This window comes from Nyctereutes procyonoides, unplaced genomic scaffold (genome assembly GCF_905146905.1).
Source record: "Nyctereutes procyonoides isolate TBG_1078 unplaced genomic scaffold, NYPRO_anot_genome, whole genome shotgun sequence".
Classification (NCBI taxonomy): domain Eukaryota; kingdom Metazoa; phylum Chordata; class Mammalia; order Carnivora; family Canidae; genus Nyctereutes; species Nyctereutes procyonoides.
The window spans coordinates 34,623,407-34,640,934 of record NW_026575020.1 but is presented as its reverse complement, the minus strand read 5'-3'; the positions used below and the strand labels follow the sequence as shown (position 1 = coordinate 34,640,934).

The following is a 17,528-nucleotide window of genomic DNA, read 5'->3' as shown; positions in this document are numbered from 1 at the left end:
CTTTTATCAGATTAAGGAAGTTCTTAATTTCTATCTAAGAGTTTTAAACAAAAATTATGGGTGTTGCATTTCTAACAAAGACCTGACTACTGAGGTGATTTTATGGTGGTGTTCCTTTGTTAATATGGTACATTCAGGAGCAGCTAGGCCATGTGAAAATTTATAAACCGTCAAGTCTCAGTAGGTTAGTTAGCACAAGTTCATTTTTTTATTCATGTAAAGTCTAGTATGGGGCAGTTGGGGTGGTCTCAGTCTGGTTTCTCTCTACTTGGAACTCTGCCACTTCAACATCTGGAATCTAAGTGTGTCACGGTGGGGAAAGAGTGAGCAGAAGGGTGGCACACATGCTGAGTTCCCAGCCCCAGTGACATGTATGTGGCCCCTCAGACCTCATGGACCTGCCTGCAGGGGGGCTGGGAAGCAGAGTCTCTCCTGTGCCCAGGAAGGAGAGGTGCACCAGATGGGGGCAGCCAAATAAGGTGTCTAGTACATTCACCAGCTTACTGATAGTCCATCCTTGCATTTGAGGGTAAACCCAGCTTGTTTAGGGAGTACTGATTTTTATACGCTGCTGGTTTGAGGTTGCTAAGATTATTTTAGAAGTTTTACACAAATATTTGCCTACAATTTTCCTTACTCTTATCTGGGTTTGATGTCAAGACTGTATTTCACTCCAGACGAGTCAAGAGGTGTTTCCTCTTCTGTTCTCAGGGGCAAGCATGTAAGACTAAAGCTACTTGTTTGGCATGAATTGCTGGTAAGCCTGTCTGGACTTGAAATGTCTATGAGTGGATTTCAAATCAGACTGACTTAATTTCTTTAATGTCAAGTACCTCCTCTCGGTAGCATTTAGCATGGCTGGAATAGTTCACTGGTGGGGATTTTCGGTTAAGAGGGCTGAATGACGTAAACTGGCCTACAGAATGCTAAGGACCCAGGATCTCTGTGTGTGTGGCGCACGTGTAAATGATGACACTGGCAGAAGCCTGCCTGACCCTGTACCAGGGATTAACTCACTGAGCCGCCTCAGACCTATGAGGTAGAAGCTGTTGTTATCTCTCTCCTAGCCCCTGGAACACCAGGACGCAGAGAGGGGGCCACTTACCTAAGGTCACTTCGCATATCAGCTGCAGAACCAGGACCAGAGCCCTTAGTAGCCTAGGGTGAAGGCCCTCCAGTATGTCCTGGCAAATGCAGGACCAGAATGACCCAAACCCTCCCCGACCAGGTTCCTAAATCATGTACCCCTAGTGAACAAAACAAATTGATGAATGAGTGATGGTTTAAATGAATGTGTAGGGTTTGCCTCTCACTCTGCTGGAGGGAATGGGGTGGGGGTCATCACACCCCGAGAAGACTGGCCCTGTACCACCCAATGGCTGAGATCTGAATGGGGTGGGGGCGAGAGAAGGGTCATTCACAGGTCACCTGAGCATCCTGAGTTTTGCTGGGTTAAGTATGCAGATTCCTAGTCCCCTCTGAAGGTGGCAGTGGAACCCAGGCATTTAGCCAGGGTGGGTGGTAGCAGCCATGCCCTGTGGTTCTGGTTGGCAAGCTCAGTTCAGATGTCTGTACCTGGCCTGTGACCTTCCAGTCACCTGCAGGGAGCTGAGGGCCACACCAGGCTGGTTCTTGGTATAGGCAGCTACTAGAGGACTCAGCAGCTGATGGCCCTACCTCTCAGACACTGGGAGACAGGCAGGATGGCAAAAGGGGATGACACACAGGCTGGGATTAAGTCCAACGGCTCATCATGAGTGGAGGAGCCATAGCCCATATCAGACAAAGAAAAGATTGGAACCCATTGGGCTGTTTCCAAGCCTGTGCATGCTGCCTTGGGGTGGTATGGGGATGGAATTATAAAGGTGTATCTTCAGACATGCTTTAGGGGCTTTGAAAAGTAGCTCTAGGTACCTCTGTGACCCCAAATGCCACCCTAGAAACGGATGCTAGGGGGCAGTAGAGGATTAGCGCAGTAATCGAGCACAAAACTGAGGAGGGAAAATTCTAGACAGGCTGGTGGCCTCTGTCCACCCTTCCCAAACTCCCCTAACAGTAGCACTCGGGTGTGGGAACTGGGATACACGACCTGCACCCTAAGTGTGCCAGAGCCCCGCCTGTGAGGGGGGGGCAGCTCCGATTGTCACTTGGACGCAGCTTTCATTGGTGTTTATTTTCCTTTCATATAAAAGTTACAGGTTTGAAATGTCTGCAGGAAGATGCCACTATCAGCCAGGTTAGTGGGAATATATATATATTACAATGTAACACGGGGGAGGTGTGGGGGAAAGGGAGGTGCTTCTGAAAAGTTGGGTTCGTTCTGACCTGGCATGTGCCTGCCCTTTCCCTGGCTCCAGCCCCATCTGCAGGTAATACCCTGTCCTGATCCCCAAGACAGATGGATCACAGCCACACTGCAGTGCTGGCACGGGGTTGGGCAATCCCAGAACCTGGACGGTGTCCTAAGGAGGTGGAGGATGGGAAGCCTGTCAGCCAATAAGTTAAACACATACGGCCCCTGTGGTTCTCACCCAGAGGCCACCCTGACACACCAGCCCCTTGTTCCCTTACCCAACCCCCCACCCCGGCACTGCCTCCTTCCACCTGGCAGGGCTCCCAGAGGAGAGGGGAGGGCAGGTAAAGGCCCCTCTACTCCTACATCCACCTGCTTACAGGTGTGTGAGGCAGAAACTCCACTTTAGTATTGGCGCCCCAGCAGCCCCCACACACAAAGCAGCATCCAGCAGAACTGGGTCAGGCGCGAGGCAAGACAGGACAAGACGGCAGTGAGGGGACTCAAAGTGGGCACCAAGCCCACCCCAGCACTGCTGAAGAACCTCGACCACACGCTTTAAATAAGAAAGTGACACATTCGGCCTGCTGCAGCCAGATTGCTGCCAGAGGGGGCATCGCTGGCCCTTCATGGATCTTCTCCCCTCTATGTACAAGACCCCAAAACAAGAGTGAAGAAAGCCGCTCAAAACCTATGAAGGTCTCAGAGTGACATGGTTAAGAAGCTGGATCCTGGCATTTGTCCAGAAGTGAGCACTCAGTCACACAAACCAGGACCCATGGGGCAGGGGGTGGGCAGCAGCCTGGAGGGGACTTCCAGGCAAACCTGCCTCTGACTGTCCACCTTACCAGCGAGCATGGTTTCCAGTGAAGAGGATGGAGAGAGCAAGCCTGCCCTGGGGTAGGAGCCATGGCCCCCTCCATAGCCACGTCGACCCCAGCCCCCTTGGGGACATCCCATCCTCCCCTGGGCAGAGCCCACAGCACTGGTGGAGAGGCCTGAGGAGCAGTTCCTGGCTCCAGCGGGATGGAGCAAGGTAGGAGGGGAGCCCATGGGGCAGGGGGACAGAAGCTGGAGTTTAAGGCACACAGGAAGTGATGGAGGAGGGGCCGCTGGCCTTCCCCAGGACAGAAGTGCCCCTCCACTCTCCGACATAACTCACCCAGGAGCTCTTGGCCCCAGCTCATAAACCGAAGTCCTCCCTTGCTCCATCTTCTTCCCAGCTCCCCAGAGCGACAGGTGGTCAGGGAGACGAAGGGACAGGGAGAGGGCAGTTTGGAGCACCGGCTCCAGGGCTACTGAAAGGCTACCGGCTGAACCTTTCTGGCCCCAACCAAAGCTCACACCATCTTGCATTTTAAAAAGCAGGGCAGGGCAGGGAAAGCTAAAGGAGCCTCCCTGGGTCTTCTCTGCTTTCTGCCCACTCCACTGAAAGTCCCTTTCGTTCGAAGTCACCAGGAGTACAGCCCCCACTGACCTTTTGAGGGTCTTCCACTCACTTGTCATTTCAACAGACCCAGGACCCTGGAACTTAAGAAGGGGTGAAGAGTCCCACCGTTCCATGGTCTGCTGACTGCCCTGTGCTGCTCCCAGGCAGAAGGTGGGAGAGGGGAATACAGAAGTGAAAGCAGAAACCAAAACCAAAACCAAACCACGGGTTCACAAATCAGGAACAAGACCTGCCTGCTGGCTCCGCTGCGGGCCTGGCGTCCGCTCCCACGGAGGAGGGAAGCAGGAAGCTGCTGGGGCTCCTGCCCAGCACAGTGGAGGGTGGGCTGGGCCCTGGGGCCGGCACCCGTGCAGCCCACCCGGGGACAGGTCCAAAGTCCCTCCCGGTCTCAGAGCCTCTCTTGAGCGTTCTCCTCGCTCGCGGCACCTGCTTCTAGGTCTTCTCCTCTCGGTCTGTTTTTCTCCTTGTTATGTTCCTAGGTTTGATTTTCAGAGAGAGTTCCCACAGAGCCTCCTCCGCCAGGTGGTCACTGAAGTCATTGAAGAAGTTTATGATGTCATCGTTTCTTCGGATATCATAGTGCCTGTGGGGGGGGGCCTCCAGTCAGGGCCAGCAGGGGCCAGAAACCTCCCCGAGGGGCCACGTGCATCATCCCAGCTACCGGAGCAGGCCCTGGACAGTGGGGCTCCTCATAGGGGGAGGGCTTGCTGCAGCATTCTGGGCGCCCTTCTACATGCTGCCCCAGGAAGACCCCATCTCGCAAGCCCATGTCCTGCAGGCTCCCAGTATGTAGTGTGCAGAGAACAGGCTGGCCACCATCTCGGGGTGCAGACCCCATTCCTCTGCCACGCCCCCCTCACTCCTTCATCACCTCCCCTCTCTCTGCTTGGGGGCCAGGTGCTGAGGGCTCCGGTGTGGCCCCAGCCCTGCCCCACAGGTGGCAATACTCACGCTTGTTGGAAGCACCGCATGCTGTCCAGAATGTTGAACTGCTGCCACCGTTTGGAAAAATTCACCTTCCCGTCAATATAGTCTGGGTTTCCCAGGTGAACAAAGGTGAGGTCCTGCAGGATAAGCCCCCTGGGAGGATGGAGAAGTCCAGTTACTGCTCCAGAAAGCACATCTGGCATCTGTTGGTCTCTTCCAGTGTGAACTCCTGACCTAGAAACTGTGGGTCCCTGGGAAAGCCAGCTCTGCTATGAGAGCCTTGTAAAATTAATAAATGAACAACAACAACAACAAAAAAACAAACCCAAAACTTGAGAGGGAGGCATGGGGGGATCTTCTCTTTGGTACAAGTACTTCTCACTAAAGAGGATGTGAAGCCATAGGGTGAGTGACGGGGCTCAGATGACACACTCAGGAGCCCAGCTGTCTACCCTTGAGGGGGAAGCAGTGAGGGCAGAAAGGCAGGGGACTTAAAGGCAGCCCCCACCGGGCCACTGCAGAGTCTTCTACCCCTTTATGGAGATTCTCAATTATCTGCCAGCTTATTAAGGGCTCTGGTAACAGACCTGTGTAGTTTTGACCCTGTCCACTATTTCCTTGCTATGTGACTAAGGTTGTTTTCCCCAAACCCATTTCCTCCAGTCCATGGCTCACACGTGGGCAAACACTCTCAGGGCTCCTGGGTGACTGGTGGTAGGGCCCTCAGCTCACTGTAAGGTGCAGCCAAGCTGAGGACCCCTAGGGTTTGGGGCCAGGGAGGGGGGAGAGAAATCGCCCTCCTGGCGGAGGAGGGAAGGAAACAGATGTGGGACTGGGAGATGGGAGAGTAGGACCATTTTCACCGGACCCTTCCTTTCTGTTTAGAAATAAAACACACTCCTCATTACACAGTTTAAAAATATAACTGTCTAAGCTGGAAATCTACAAGGGAGGGTTTCTCTATCTACACACATGTCTCGCCCAGAGCCCCCGGGGGCTGGTCTATGTGGGCTGGAGTGGGGTCTCTACTTACAGGTATGGGATGCAGGGCGGCTCCACCTCGGACAGGGCGGCCCGGTAGGCGCGGAAGGAGGACGAGCTGTCGATCAGTGTACAGTACTCGGCCAGGCCCTGGGCAACAGGGACAGCGTGTGAGGGCCGGGATGGTGCTCGGGCACCAGTTCCAACCTCCTCACTGACCAAGCCCTCACCCAGCACCCCAGAGATAGCCCTGGGCCCTGCCTGAGAGACCAGGCCTTCTATGGAGAAACTGCCCCCAGGACTGCTTGTGCGTGCTGCAGAACCACAGCTCTGAGCACCTCATGCCCACTGTGGGTACCGGGGCTGGAGCTTGGCCTCCTGCAGGGTGCCAGCCCTGGCTCCAAGTCTGCCTTGGCTCCCCATCACACTCAAGACATAGCTATCTAGGCGTGGTAGGGGATCTCAGCAAGGTGCCACTGCTCCCTTCTGCATGCGATGTGGGGTTCTGGCCAGTCCCATTCTCTGTTTGCCCATCCCCGTTAGCTGCCTCTCACCCTGGTGTGTCATCTTCTCAGGACCTCCCCGGTGCTTCAGCGGCAGCCACGGTGAATATCCCACACTTCTCCATACAACAGTCTTACCCTTGAGATAACACCTGGGTGGCCCAGCGGACACCCAACCCCCATGAGAGCTTTGCCTCTCTTCTCAAGGTACTTCTCCAGGCCACCCCAAGGCCCTCATGGTCCAGAGCGGGTCTCCTCCCCAGTGACATGGCCACGCCGGCGTCTGTCCGGCTGCTTGAGGAACATTCTTCTGTTGCCTCTGACAGGAATTCCCGTCCTTCCCAGGAAATACTTCCTGTGTGGGTCTTGGTGGATTGATGCTTCCTCAGGGGATCCCCCTGACCCTAGAATGGGCAGACCACCCCATCCTTTCCCCTTTGGCAGTTAGCCTAAAGAAATCATCTAACAGGTCTGGCCTGTTCAAAGCATGTCCCCAAGGACTAATGCAGCCCTTAGCCCAGAGCAGCCCCTGCAGAAGCATGGGTGCAAGGAAGGAAGGCACCAGTGAGCAGGGACCCAGGTACAGGCCTGAAGCCCAGGTGGGAGGACCCTATGAGTGGACGACCCCAGCACCAACCATGAAGTCCCTCTGGGCCCAGAGATGGGAGATGGGCTACAGCAACCAATGTGGGGGTGGCTGGCCACAGAGCAGAAATCTGAGTACCTTCCCCAACAGCTGGCTTGCCAGGGGCCAGGTGGGCCTCCCGCCTCCTCCTTCCCAGCCACTCACCTCTGAGGTCTGCTTCTGCCACTCTAGCCTGCGGATGGGAGCTGAGTCCAGTGCCGAGAGGATGGCCAGGTAGGAGTTAAAGTTGTTCAGCTTCCGTAAGTGCTATGGAGAGAGGTGAGGAGGCCGTGAGGTAGGCCTGGGGTCTCTGAGCAGGGCCTGAAGGAGCAGAGTCTGGGGAGGGCATCCATGGTTTACCTTCATGATCTTTTTTTTTTTAATATTTATTTATTCATAAGAGACCCAGAGAGAGAGAGAGAGGCAGAGACACAGGCAGAAGGAGAAGCAGGCTCCATGCAGGGAGCCTGAGGTGGGACTTGATTCCAGGACTCCAGGATCAGGGTCTGGGCTGAAAACAGGCGCTAAACTGCTGAGCCACCCAGGGATCCCCCTACCTTCATGATCTTGATGAACTTCAGTAGCAGCCGCTCCCTGTCCTGGGCTTTTTCTTGTAACATGATTATTGACCGGACCCTGCATGAACCAAAGGGGAAAAGATTGCTGAGCTGACCTAAGGGGTCCTGGTGGAGAGGGATGTGGACACCTGCACCGCATGCCCACGGCTTCCGAGGTGCCAAGTACAGCCCTTGCCTCTGCTCTTGGGGAGCTCAAAGCAATCCCAGGGACAGGCCAAGAAGTTACATGGCATGAAGGGGATGCCTGGCTGTGTGTGCAGATGGAGGCTTTTGGAGTACCAAAGTAGAGATTTCCTGACAAGTGCTGACCAAGCATCACAGGAGCTCTTCCCATGGCCTCAGGACTAGCTCAGGAGCCTGTGGGTTAGGAAGCCATCTTGAGAACCAGAGCAGCAACTAAGAAGCCAGCCTTGCACGAGGACCTCACTGTGGGCTGGAGCCATTGCCAGTCCACTCAGAGGGAGTGCTGTTTCTGCTTTGTCTTTGGCTCCACTGAGGGGTACCTGCCCTTAGCACACCCGGAGGACCATGGCTCTGAGGGGGGGGGTGTGTGCCCAGCAGGGGGCTGGGTTGGAGGCTGGGCTCAGGGCTGTGTGCAGTTTCCGTCTGCCCTACACGCCATTGTGTCCTATGGTAGTTTGCTATGGTCAAGCTCACGTTGCTGAGGAGCAAAGCACTTCATGCAGTGGGGAGAAAAGCCAGCAAAGAGGGAGATGACCCAAGTTTCCTTCGACAAACAGTCCTTGAAGCATTTAAAAAATGTTAGACGTCAGTGGCAGTAGTGAACTGGGTGTAGGGTGGGGTTGGGCACAGTGTGGGGCTGTGTGGCTGCTATGCTCTGACTATCCTTGGTTCATGCTGAGAGACTGTGGGCACCTTTAAGTCCCATCTTGAAAAGCTAACTATTCTGTTTCATATTATAGTATAAACATACCTTTAGGCTTCATTTTTCTTTAAGAATTCAGGCCTAATTAAAGTATTAACAGAATGTACTCTTTCAGGCAGAGAGCAGGTGATGTTCAGCCCTGAGGCTGCCTGGTGTGTGTGGGGGGGCTGTGATCAGTGCAGGATGGCACAGTCAACACCCCTGCCTCTGCTGCCATCTATGGCAGACACTACTAATCGATCCTGGCACTCCTCCTGGTCTCAGACTCCTCAACTAGCCCTCTAGGCGGCAGCCCATCCAGCGTGCTCTCTGCTGCCTGCAGTTCCCAAGTAATGCCCAGGGCCTTGGAAGAAGCTGGGAGGAATGAAAATGGCATCTCCCCTTTGCCACTGGAGTGCTCTGTGAAGGAGAGCATGGGAACCCAGCCAGATGTGCTACGATAGAGAACTGGGGCTTTGCACAGCCACTCCTTACCAGTACGACATGTTGTTGAAGTGCTCCGTGAACTGGGTCAAGTTGGGGCTTTTCTCCTCATTCTGTTCTTTTGCCCAAAGCAAAACCTCAGGAATCTGAAAAGGGAAATAGATTGGCTGGAGCTGGGGCCCTCTGGCTGCCCTGCGATGGGTAGTTTCTCCTCCTTAGGGAAAGGAAGCAGCTGTTCACCAGGGGCAAAGGACAGCCTTCTCCCGAGCCCCACTTAACGCCATACCTCTATTTTATAAAAGAGCTCAGCATCCAGCAGTGTCAGCTGCTCGGCTATTTCATGGCTGTGAAAGTCATGCAAAGTCCCTGGCCTGGAAGACAGAGGAATGAGATGAGCAGTTGGGACAGGGACGGCAGGGGCTGGCTGACTGCCTTTCTGCAGCCTCAGAAGCTGGCGCCAGAGGGAGCAGCTGCCCCAAGCCTTGCTTCACAGCAGGAGGATGGCAGCTTCAGAGCTGATCAATGGCAGGGCAAGACGAGACCGCACTCCTGCTGGTGACCATGGTGCCTCTGCTGGGTGGGTCCCGTGGCTCCCATGGACAACTGTGCTGCCAGAGAATGCAGCCTGACCCCACTGCCGGGGCCCAGTGGCAATAGAGATGGTACCACAGAGATGAAGGCTCACACTCGATGACAAACAAGCCCATATACAGGTTCTTAGGAATGCTCAGGATGGCATGGGGGCTGGTCAAGAATTCACAGCTGCCACGTTAGTGCTGGGAAGACAAGAGCTAACCACAGCCCAGAATGTATTTGCCTGTCTCAGTAAGTGACCCCCTCCACCAACCCCTGGCCTTGCCTCCTCACTTCCTGGTAAAAAGTGTTTTGTTTTGTTTTTTTAATTCAATTAGCAATAATTGAGCCTCAGATAAACCTCACTGGCTTCAATACTGCCACTGTGCAAAGCTTTATTTTTATTTGTTTGTTTGTTTATTTATTTATTTTTTAATCACACATCATGACCCTGGAGAAGAGGCCCAGCCCCTGGGGAACTCATTGGGCTGTCCATAAGACACCTCATCGTAGAGCCTGGCGGGAACAGGACTAGGGAGGGACACTAGGGTGAACGGAGTGGAGAGATAGCTACCAGGCACAACTCCTGCCAGGGGTGGGCTGGAGAAGCCATGGGGTGGGGGGGGTGGGGGGGCGGGGGGGGCAGCTGGTGGCTCACCTGGCAGCTACCCCCCTGGCTGCCAGGGGCTGGTCGGAGTTGGCACACCTGAGCAGCTTCTTCTGGTCCACCTTGTCCAGGATGTTCTTCCGGAGCACGCGGGCCAGGCTGAGCTCCCCGTTGCACACCAAGCGAAAGACCAGTTCCATGAGCAGCTTCAAGATCTCTTCTGTCAACTCCACTAGGCTAGAGGAGCAAGGGCCACACAGTGAGGGCACAGGGACACAGCACAGGAAGAGGACTGCTGCCACTGGGCCCAGAATCCACCTTAGAATACCCGAGGGTCACGTGGCAGGGACCAGCAGGGCTAGGAGACCTCTTAAAGGAAGAGAGTAAGAAAAGGTGTCTGGACGGCTGCCTGTATCCTTGGAAGCCCCGGGAGTAGTCCCACTAGTGACACGTAACTGCCATGCTCTCAGCAAGTGCTCACTGGCATTGGACAAGCACCAGGGCACACCTTAGGGCCTGGGCTACCAAGACAACCCCATTCAAATCCTGCCCTGGGGGAAGCCCCTGGCCCCTCTGACCAGCTGCCCGCAGGACCCTCCTGACTTCCCTCCACACAAGGCTTTCTGTAAATGCCGGTCTCACGGCTGTGCCTTCTGGGGCCGAGGCCAGCCTCCCCTCAGAAGGGAAATGCCTTGAAGGAGGGGGCCTGTGGTTTCCTTCATCCTGGCTCTCCAGACCTAGGAGAGGGACTGGCTGGATGCGCACTTGTTAAGTGAATGGTAATAGTGGGTGCTGAGTCAGGGCCGGGGGGCTGGGTGCACGGAGCTGAGGAGAGCAGGAGGGGGCTGCCATGGCTACTGGTGTGTGAGGGATGGCCTCCACGAGGAGACCGGCATGGCTCGTGGCTGGATCATTCTCTCCAATGGTCTTGTTCAGGTGGGCAGGAGCAAGCTGGATCCAGAGCTGCAGGGGTCTCTGCGGATACCCGGCCCAGGAGAAGCAGATGGAATGAACCAGGATGCCCCAATCTCAGCAGGGAAACCTGCAGCCCCAGTGGGGAGTCCTGGGGTGCCTGAGGCCCCCTGCCACCTCGTGGGCAGAAGCACTCACCAGAGCTCATCCACCACTCGCACCAGCACGAAGAACGTGTTCTTGCTGACGCGCTTCTTGAAGGTGTCGGCGAAGGGAGAGAACTTCTCGTACGTGAAGTGTAGGTTAGGGAAAGCTATTCTCATGTGAGCAGGGATGGGGTGATGGGAGGGGAGGGTGAACTTCTCCCCATTGCCAATTACCGGGTGCTTGTGATGTGCAGAAACCCTGGGAGTGAGATACCCTCCCCCGCAGCCATGCCTGCAGGACCACTTCCCCTGTGCCCCGAGGCCCTGCCTTTCTGTCAGTTCCCACCAAAGCTTCCTGTGGGACTTACTGAAATGCCACAGGCTGCCTGGCTGAGGCTCAGGTGGAAAAAGGTGGTTAAAAACCACATGCCCTAAAGCCCCTGGTCTCTGGGGGAGGTGCTTCCGGCACTCTTGCCTTAAGTTCCCTCCCAGAGTCTCTGGGTGGCTTCAGACGCCCCCACCCCTCAGCAGCCACACACCTGGCCACCTCCAGCTCTTCCCCAAGGTCGTGGTCTCTGCCCAGAGGGCATAGATTCTTGCCATCCTCTTGTGGTCACCATGGACTCTCCAGACCCTGCTCTGGCTTGTCCTTCCTGCTCTCCAGAGATCTCTGGGTGCTCATGAAGGACCCTCACACCAAGGACTGTCCCCAGAGCCTGCTGCAGAGTGGGTGCTGGGAACTTGAGCTCAGGAGTGTGTGCTGTGTGCATAGGGTGGCCACTCTCCCACCAAACTGCCGGTCACTTACTCTCTCTGAGCCTGTTTCCTGGATCATGAAATAGGCAGTAATATAAAGGCATATATAACATGGTAATGATATATCAAGTGGTTTTATAGCTGAGTGAGCCTTCATGTGCATGGGCTTTGCATCATGCGTGTGAGAGTTACTATCACCTGCAGAGCCAGCAACTGTGAGCAACTGAACATGTGATGTGAGGCTGTAGGGAATGTGTCTCTGCAGTGGGGACTGTCCACTTCAATTCTGAGGGACGAGGTCCTCTAGGGCTGGGGCACGGGGACAGTGAAAGGAGCGACAGAGGGTCAGAGGATGCAAGAAGCCGAGCCTCAGGGCACACAGAAAAGGGAGACAGCCTGGAGGACTCAGACTTCCTGCCCCAGGCACAACAGCTGTCCAACAGCAGTTACGGGCTGTAATGGGGGAGGTGGCCTGGAACAGGGGACCAGGGGCTGGCCCACTGTTTAGAGCAGCTGCTCAGGTTAGCCTCCACAGGAGGGGCAAGTTTGAGAGGAAGTCCATGACAGTGGGTCCTAGGGCCTGGGGTCTTCCTTGACTGCTACTGCACAGAGTCATCCTTGAAAGGGTGAGCCCGTGGGGCTGTACAGTTGAAGGGTAGGAGCAAATTGGGTCTGGACGTGGTCTTTTTGTCCACTGCTGCATCTGCCACCAGGCGGAGTGGCTGTGGCCTTCCCTGAGGCTGTTGAGTCTTGACTCCCTTAAGCCCCACACACTTGGGACTCATCACCTCAATGGCCTGGGGCTCAGCTAGCAAGCTACAGATGCTGGTGACCTGGGTCTCTGCCGGGGTCTTTGTGTTCCCTCTGTCTTAGGGTGTGTCAATTCTTTCTACCTCCTTCTCAGGACTCCTAAGTGACCACAACTGCTGTCAGGCAGCACACCCATGATCCAGCACTTCATGTCATCTCACTCAGCCCTTAGACAAGGAACGAGGCTTGAAGATAAAGCCTGGCCTGAGGTAACAAAGCTGGGGCACAATGGAGCAGGGCTGAGCACCAACCATAGCCACCTAGTTCCCTGTGTGGGCATGCACAAAAGGCCCTCTCTCCTGGCTGGCTCCCAAGGCTCTGTGCCGTGAGAGGTGTGAGGTGTGGGGCCAGGGTTCAGGGCCACAGGAAAGGATATCTGTACTGCAGCTTCTTGATGAGCTCCTCTGGGGTGATGAAGGTCCTGTAGGTGGTCAAGAAGGCCTCACAGTACAACACCAAATCTGGAGTCAAGAACAACTGATTAGTGATGCCTGCCTCACATATTTGCCATCCTTGACCACATGTCAAGAGCTGCTTGTCTGTCCTAAGACTCTGATGATTCAGAATCTTAATCATGGGCACAGAGAAAATAATTCAAACTCCTCAGCAGAATTTTGAAGCTAAATTATAGGTAATACTTTAGATGGCAGGGCCCAGGAACAAAAACCCTGGGAACTTCCACATATTAAGAGATCTAGGCTAAGGCTGGAGGGGCAGAGCTTGGCATGCTGCTGGCATACACAAGTGGGCACTCAGGTGCCATGGAAGGGTGGGGCCAGTTGGGAGTCTTCAGCTGGTGGCAGTGCCTCCTTTCCCGGGGACTGCTGGCCAATGAGAAGGCTCTTGACTGCCCTGCCCACGGGGCTCCTTCTGGCCCGGTGGGAGCAGCAGAGCTTGCTGCTCAAAGCTGAGGACAGGAGCCAGCTCCCACTTCAGCCCTTTGGATAAAATTGAAACTGTTCCTCTTGTCCAGCTGAGGCTAGTGCCCAGGCAGGTGTGGAGGATGGTCTGCTGCAGAAAAGCACAATGACTGTTTCCTGACTAGGCCTGTGTGGCACACTGCCTCATGTCAGCTTTGTGCACCTCCCTGACCACTGGGGACCTCTTCAAACAGCTGGTCTATTTTTCAAATTCTCTGCAACGTGACCATTTCTGTACTATTTTCATAATTTAACATATTTTGGGAAATATGTAAAAAGAGGGAAATGGTCATATATAAAAATAAAATTGGTGGGTTAGGGTTTCAGGATTGGGATGTTTTAATTCTTTACATAGCTGACTTTAATACTGTTGTCACATCACCTTTCAGTAACTTTCAAAGATATAGAAAGAAAAGGAGTGAAGGGGGGGCCAAGTGTGGGCTCTGCAGCGCCCTTTCCCCTTCCTGACAGAGGTCAAAGTCACGGCATCTTCTTTCCCTCTCCCTGCCGGAACAAGATGTGGAATGACTGTTCTTTTGCTGGCACAGAGTCCACCCAACAGTAGATCCCCTGCTTTTCTAGCCATTTCAGTGGATCAGTATGCTGAATGGGGTGGCCTTGTGCTGAGGGTCAGAACCCCATCCTATGACAGTGCCACCACTGCTTTAAGACTAAGGCTTCTGGACAGAACACATGCCAGGGTCTCCTTGTGGAGGCCATGAGTGAAATCCTGTCTAGTATCTGGAATAACATAATGGGTCAAACATCAGGAAAAGTAGAAACAGCTACCTATGTGTTCTCATAATGTTAATATTGTTGGCCAAGCTCTGCACTTGAAACTCACCCTCTGCTGGCCCTGAGGGTCCTTGGGGTCATCACTACCCTTCACCCATGGAAGACTCACACTGAGAGGGCTGGTTTCATCCCCAGGGTGGGCTCTCTGTACAGTTCTGGAGTACCAGGCCCAGGTTCTGATCCCCAGATCTGGCAGGGCTGTGGGGCCAGCCCACTCTGAGAGCTGTGACAGAGACCAGGGTCACTGCATAGAGTGCTGCCGCACCTTTCCTGTCTGTCTCAGTAGCGTGCACCAGTAGGATATCTCCAGACCCTCCACGGACGTCTGGCCCATCGTCACCCTGCAACAACAAAGCAAAGGAGGGCATGCAGCAGAATTTGGCCGTGAGACAGTCAAATCAGGAAGTCCTAGGCAGGGATGAAATGATCAAATTGCTGCCCTGTGGAGACCCCAGGTCCTGTTTCCTTCTGCTCTTCCTCACCCAGGAGGAGCGTGGCTGAGTGCAGAGGTGTGACCATCCAGCCCGCCCACCACCCCGTGCTCAGCAGACAAGACACCAGAACTCATCTGAGAGCTGCCCACACACCAGGGCATGTTGCACTGGGTCACAGTCAAGTTGAGGGACAATGACACCATTAAATCTCTCTCTCTTCACCAACCCAGGGGGCAGAGAGGTGAGGACGGAAGTTCTTGTGCTGGGTATGGTGGAATCCCACAGGGAGGCAGGCATGACTGCCACCAGCCATTCCCAAGAAGACTGTGGAGGTGGCAGGCCTATTTCCAAGTACATTCATGTTCCTAAAACTGCAGCAAGCCGCCCTAAATTTCTATCTGTTTCCCCAGGTGGAAGAAGTCACTTGTCATAATGTCACAAATTCTGCCACAGGGAGGCCTTAGAGGAGTGTAAAGCGTCACAAAGACGTTCAATTATGCCTGACGTTGCCTACATAATACTGGCTGCCATCTGCCAATTAAGGAATAAGTTTTACTTTCATGTGGGCAGAGAAGCTTTAACTCATAAACCTGCCCAGAGTCAGAGAGAGCTGTTGGCAGAGCCAGGAATGGGAGCCCAGGCAGCACAGCCTACGCCTGCCTGAGAGCCCCACACCCCCTGCCTCTGATCCTGAAGGAAATCAACCCTGCAAGCCCCCATGGGTTCACGGCCCTTAATTTTGGAGGTGTACCTGCCTCTCTAGGCATCTCTAGGGCATCATTGTTTTCACCCTTAGATTCCAAAGTCCTAAAATGTCTTGAATTTCCATCTAAGGGTGAAGGCAGCTATGCCCATGACCCAATTTTTCAGAAGGAATTCCTGGTAAGGGTCGTGAAACATCACTTCTCTCTGCAGAGAAGCTGGCTGCCTCAGTGCCCCTACCAGGCCTGTTCCGCTCGGCACAGCCCAGCATTGCGCAAAGGGCAGTATCCGCATGCTTGTCTGTGCATCTGTGTGTGTGCGTGCTGCCCTGAGGCTGGAGCCCAGAAACACAGTCACTTCCCTAGGAGTGGCTCAAGGCTATCACATGAAGATGTTCCTCTGTGTTTCCAGAATTGTCACAAGGCCCTCCTGACAAGGCACAGGGCAGAGGTGGCCGCAGTGGCCAGGCCTGGGATTTCTTAATCAGCCTGTGTCTCCCACTGAAATTGCAGTGGGTTATTGTCAATAATAATGTGAAGCAGCTTATGCGAATGAGCACTTGCCATGCTCAGGCTCTGTGCTGAGCACACTACACAGGGTTCACTGTTATAATCTCCTCCAGATTCCTGTCGTCTGGGGCTTAGAGATGTTAGGTGACTTGCCCGAGATTACTCTCTAAAAGTGTCAGGGAAAGGGACAGTACACTTTTTCTAAAAGTCCATCTATTTGCCCAGTATCCTCGAGCACCCCCAGTGGCCCAGGCATGGGGCCAGGATAAATGCTGTGTGCAAAGCCCACAAAATGTGGGGTGGCCACCTGAGGTAGTGGTGCCACTTGGGTCCTATCTGAGATACCTCAAGGTTATACTCTCCTCAAAGCCCCTTCACCCTCTTTATGGAGAGACTGCACAAGGCCTGTACTCACCTCCTGCTTGAGTGTCAGCCTTGCCATAATTTCATTGTGGTCAATGAGGGACAGCTCATCCACTTCCTCCTCCAACCGAGCCAACTCTGAACCATCTGGTGACCTTGAGGCCCTAGAGAGAAGTAGTTTGTGTCACGAGTGTCCAACAGGCCCCAGGGTCTGGGATACCAGGGGGCTGAGATAGTACATCCCTCTGCATGAGGGCTACTGAGGCACAATCACCTCTGAGCAGGTCCTCACAGAACTGCAGCTACAATGTGAAGCCCATGCCACTTCCCACCCTCCAGTACAGGGGGCTGGAAGCTAGGATGCAGACTGGATTTCTAGCACTGCTACTGATGAGCTGTGTGACCTTGGGACACTTCCTGCTCTCTGTGGATGCTCTGTCTGTAAATGGAAGGGATGGAGATTGGTGGCTCAGTTGGCTAGGCATCTGACACTTGGTCTCAGTTTAGTTCCTGATCTCAGGGTTATGAGTTCAAGTTCTGCCACTCGGCTCCATGGTGGAGCCTACTTTGTTAAAAAAGAAAGAAAAAAGAAAAAGAAAAGGAGGCCAAGAAGGTTGAGCTATTTAAATAAGTGATGGTATTAGTCACTCTTTGTCAAGGCCACAGTATGCACAGTCGGCACCCAAGGACAGGACAGCAAAAGGGCAAGTGGGTTGGGAGAGAGTTCGCATGGCTATTAATACCATTCCTCAAGTCTTTTCTAAGGGCCACCTTTCTGTGGTACTGAGAAGCAGGAACCAGGCAGACTGGCCCTTGTCCTTGGGGTGCTGGGTTGAGCAGGAGAGAGTGACATTAAAAGGAGCAGAAAGACCCAGCCAGTCTGAAGGGCAGCAGGCCCCTGCGGCAGGATGGACAAGCTGAGACCCATAGCCCTGAGCAAGAGTTTGCTAATGAAGGGGGAGAGGAGAGAACTGCCATCAGAGGGGGAACGCAGGGTGGTGAGGGGCATTCTGGGCACAGACAGATCCTGGGTCTACAGGCACCTTGCTTCCCCCCAGCATTTTCTTCCTTATTCCTGTTTCATTCTGATGTTTTTCACCAGGGATCCTGTGAGGCACACAGACTGGCCTTCTGGTCACAGGCCACACTTTAACCCTAGGTATCTGAGACATAAAAATTTGTGTCTTCAGCAAGACGAGGATGGCCCAGATCAAAACCACACACAGTCCTGGGAAGAATCATCTGCTTTGTGTCCCTTCGGGTCCAGTCTGCGAACTGGCCTTCGTGGAGGGAGGACAACATTTTTGTAATTGTTTCTAAGCTGTCAATGTGCTT

The 17,528-nt window shown here is 54.1% G+C and overlaps 1 protein-coding gene and 1 pseudogene across 9 annotated transcripts in view; both read right to left on the bottom strand.

The window, feature by feature from the left end:
• Positions 1 to 2,154: 2,154 nt before the first annotated feature.
• Positions 2,155 to 17,528, bottom strand: part of RAPGEF1 (Rap guanine nucleotide exchange factor 1) — a 137,049-nt gene continuing 121,675 nt past the window's right edge. For all 9 annotated transcript variants that reach the window (XM_055317586.1, XM_055317592.1, XM_055317635.1 and 6 more), the window contains 12 exons: positions 16,246 to 16,357; positions 14,451 to 14,526; positions 12,847 to 12,931; positions 10,957 to 11,049; positions 9,898 to 10,083; positions 8,953 to 9,037; positions 8,718 to 8,812; positions 7,337 to 7,415; positions 6,945 to 7,046; positions 5,704 to 5,801; positions 4,695 to 4,823; positions 2,155 to 4,326 (listed from right to left, as the gene is read on the bottom strand). In XM_055317586.1, coding sequence (XP_055173561.1) covers positions 4,176 to 4,326; positions 4,695 to 4,823; positions 5,704 to 5,801; positions 6,945 to 7,046; positions 7,337 to 7,415; positions 8,718 to 8,812; positions 8,953 to 9,037; positions 9,898 to 10,083; positions 10,957 to 11,049; positions 12,847 to 12,931; positions 14,451 to 14,526; positions 16,246 to 16,357 — 1,291 coding nt within the window. In that variant the 3' untranslated portion in view covers positions 2,155 to 4,175. The remainder of the gene's footprint in view (positions 4,327 to 4,694; positions 4,824 to 5,703; positions 5,802 to 6,944; positions 7,047 to 7,336; positions 7,416 to 8,717; positions 8,813 to 8,952; positions 9,038 to 9,897; positions 10,084 to 10,956; positions 11,050 to 12,846; positions 12,932 to 14,450; positions 14,527 to 16,245; positions 16,358 to 17,528) is intronic.
• LOC129518608 (U4 spliceosomal RNA) lies at positions 9,474 to 9,634 on the bottom strand (annotated as a pseudogene).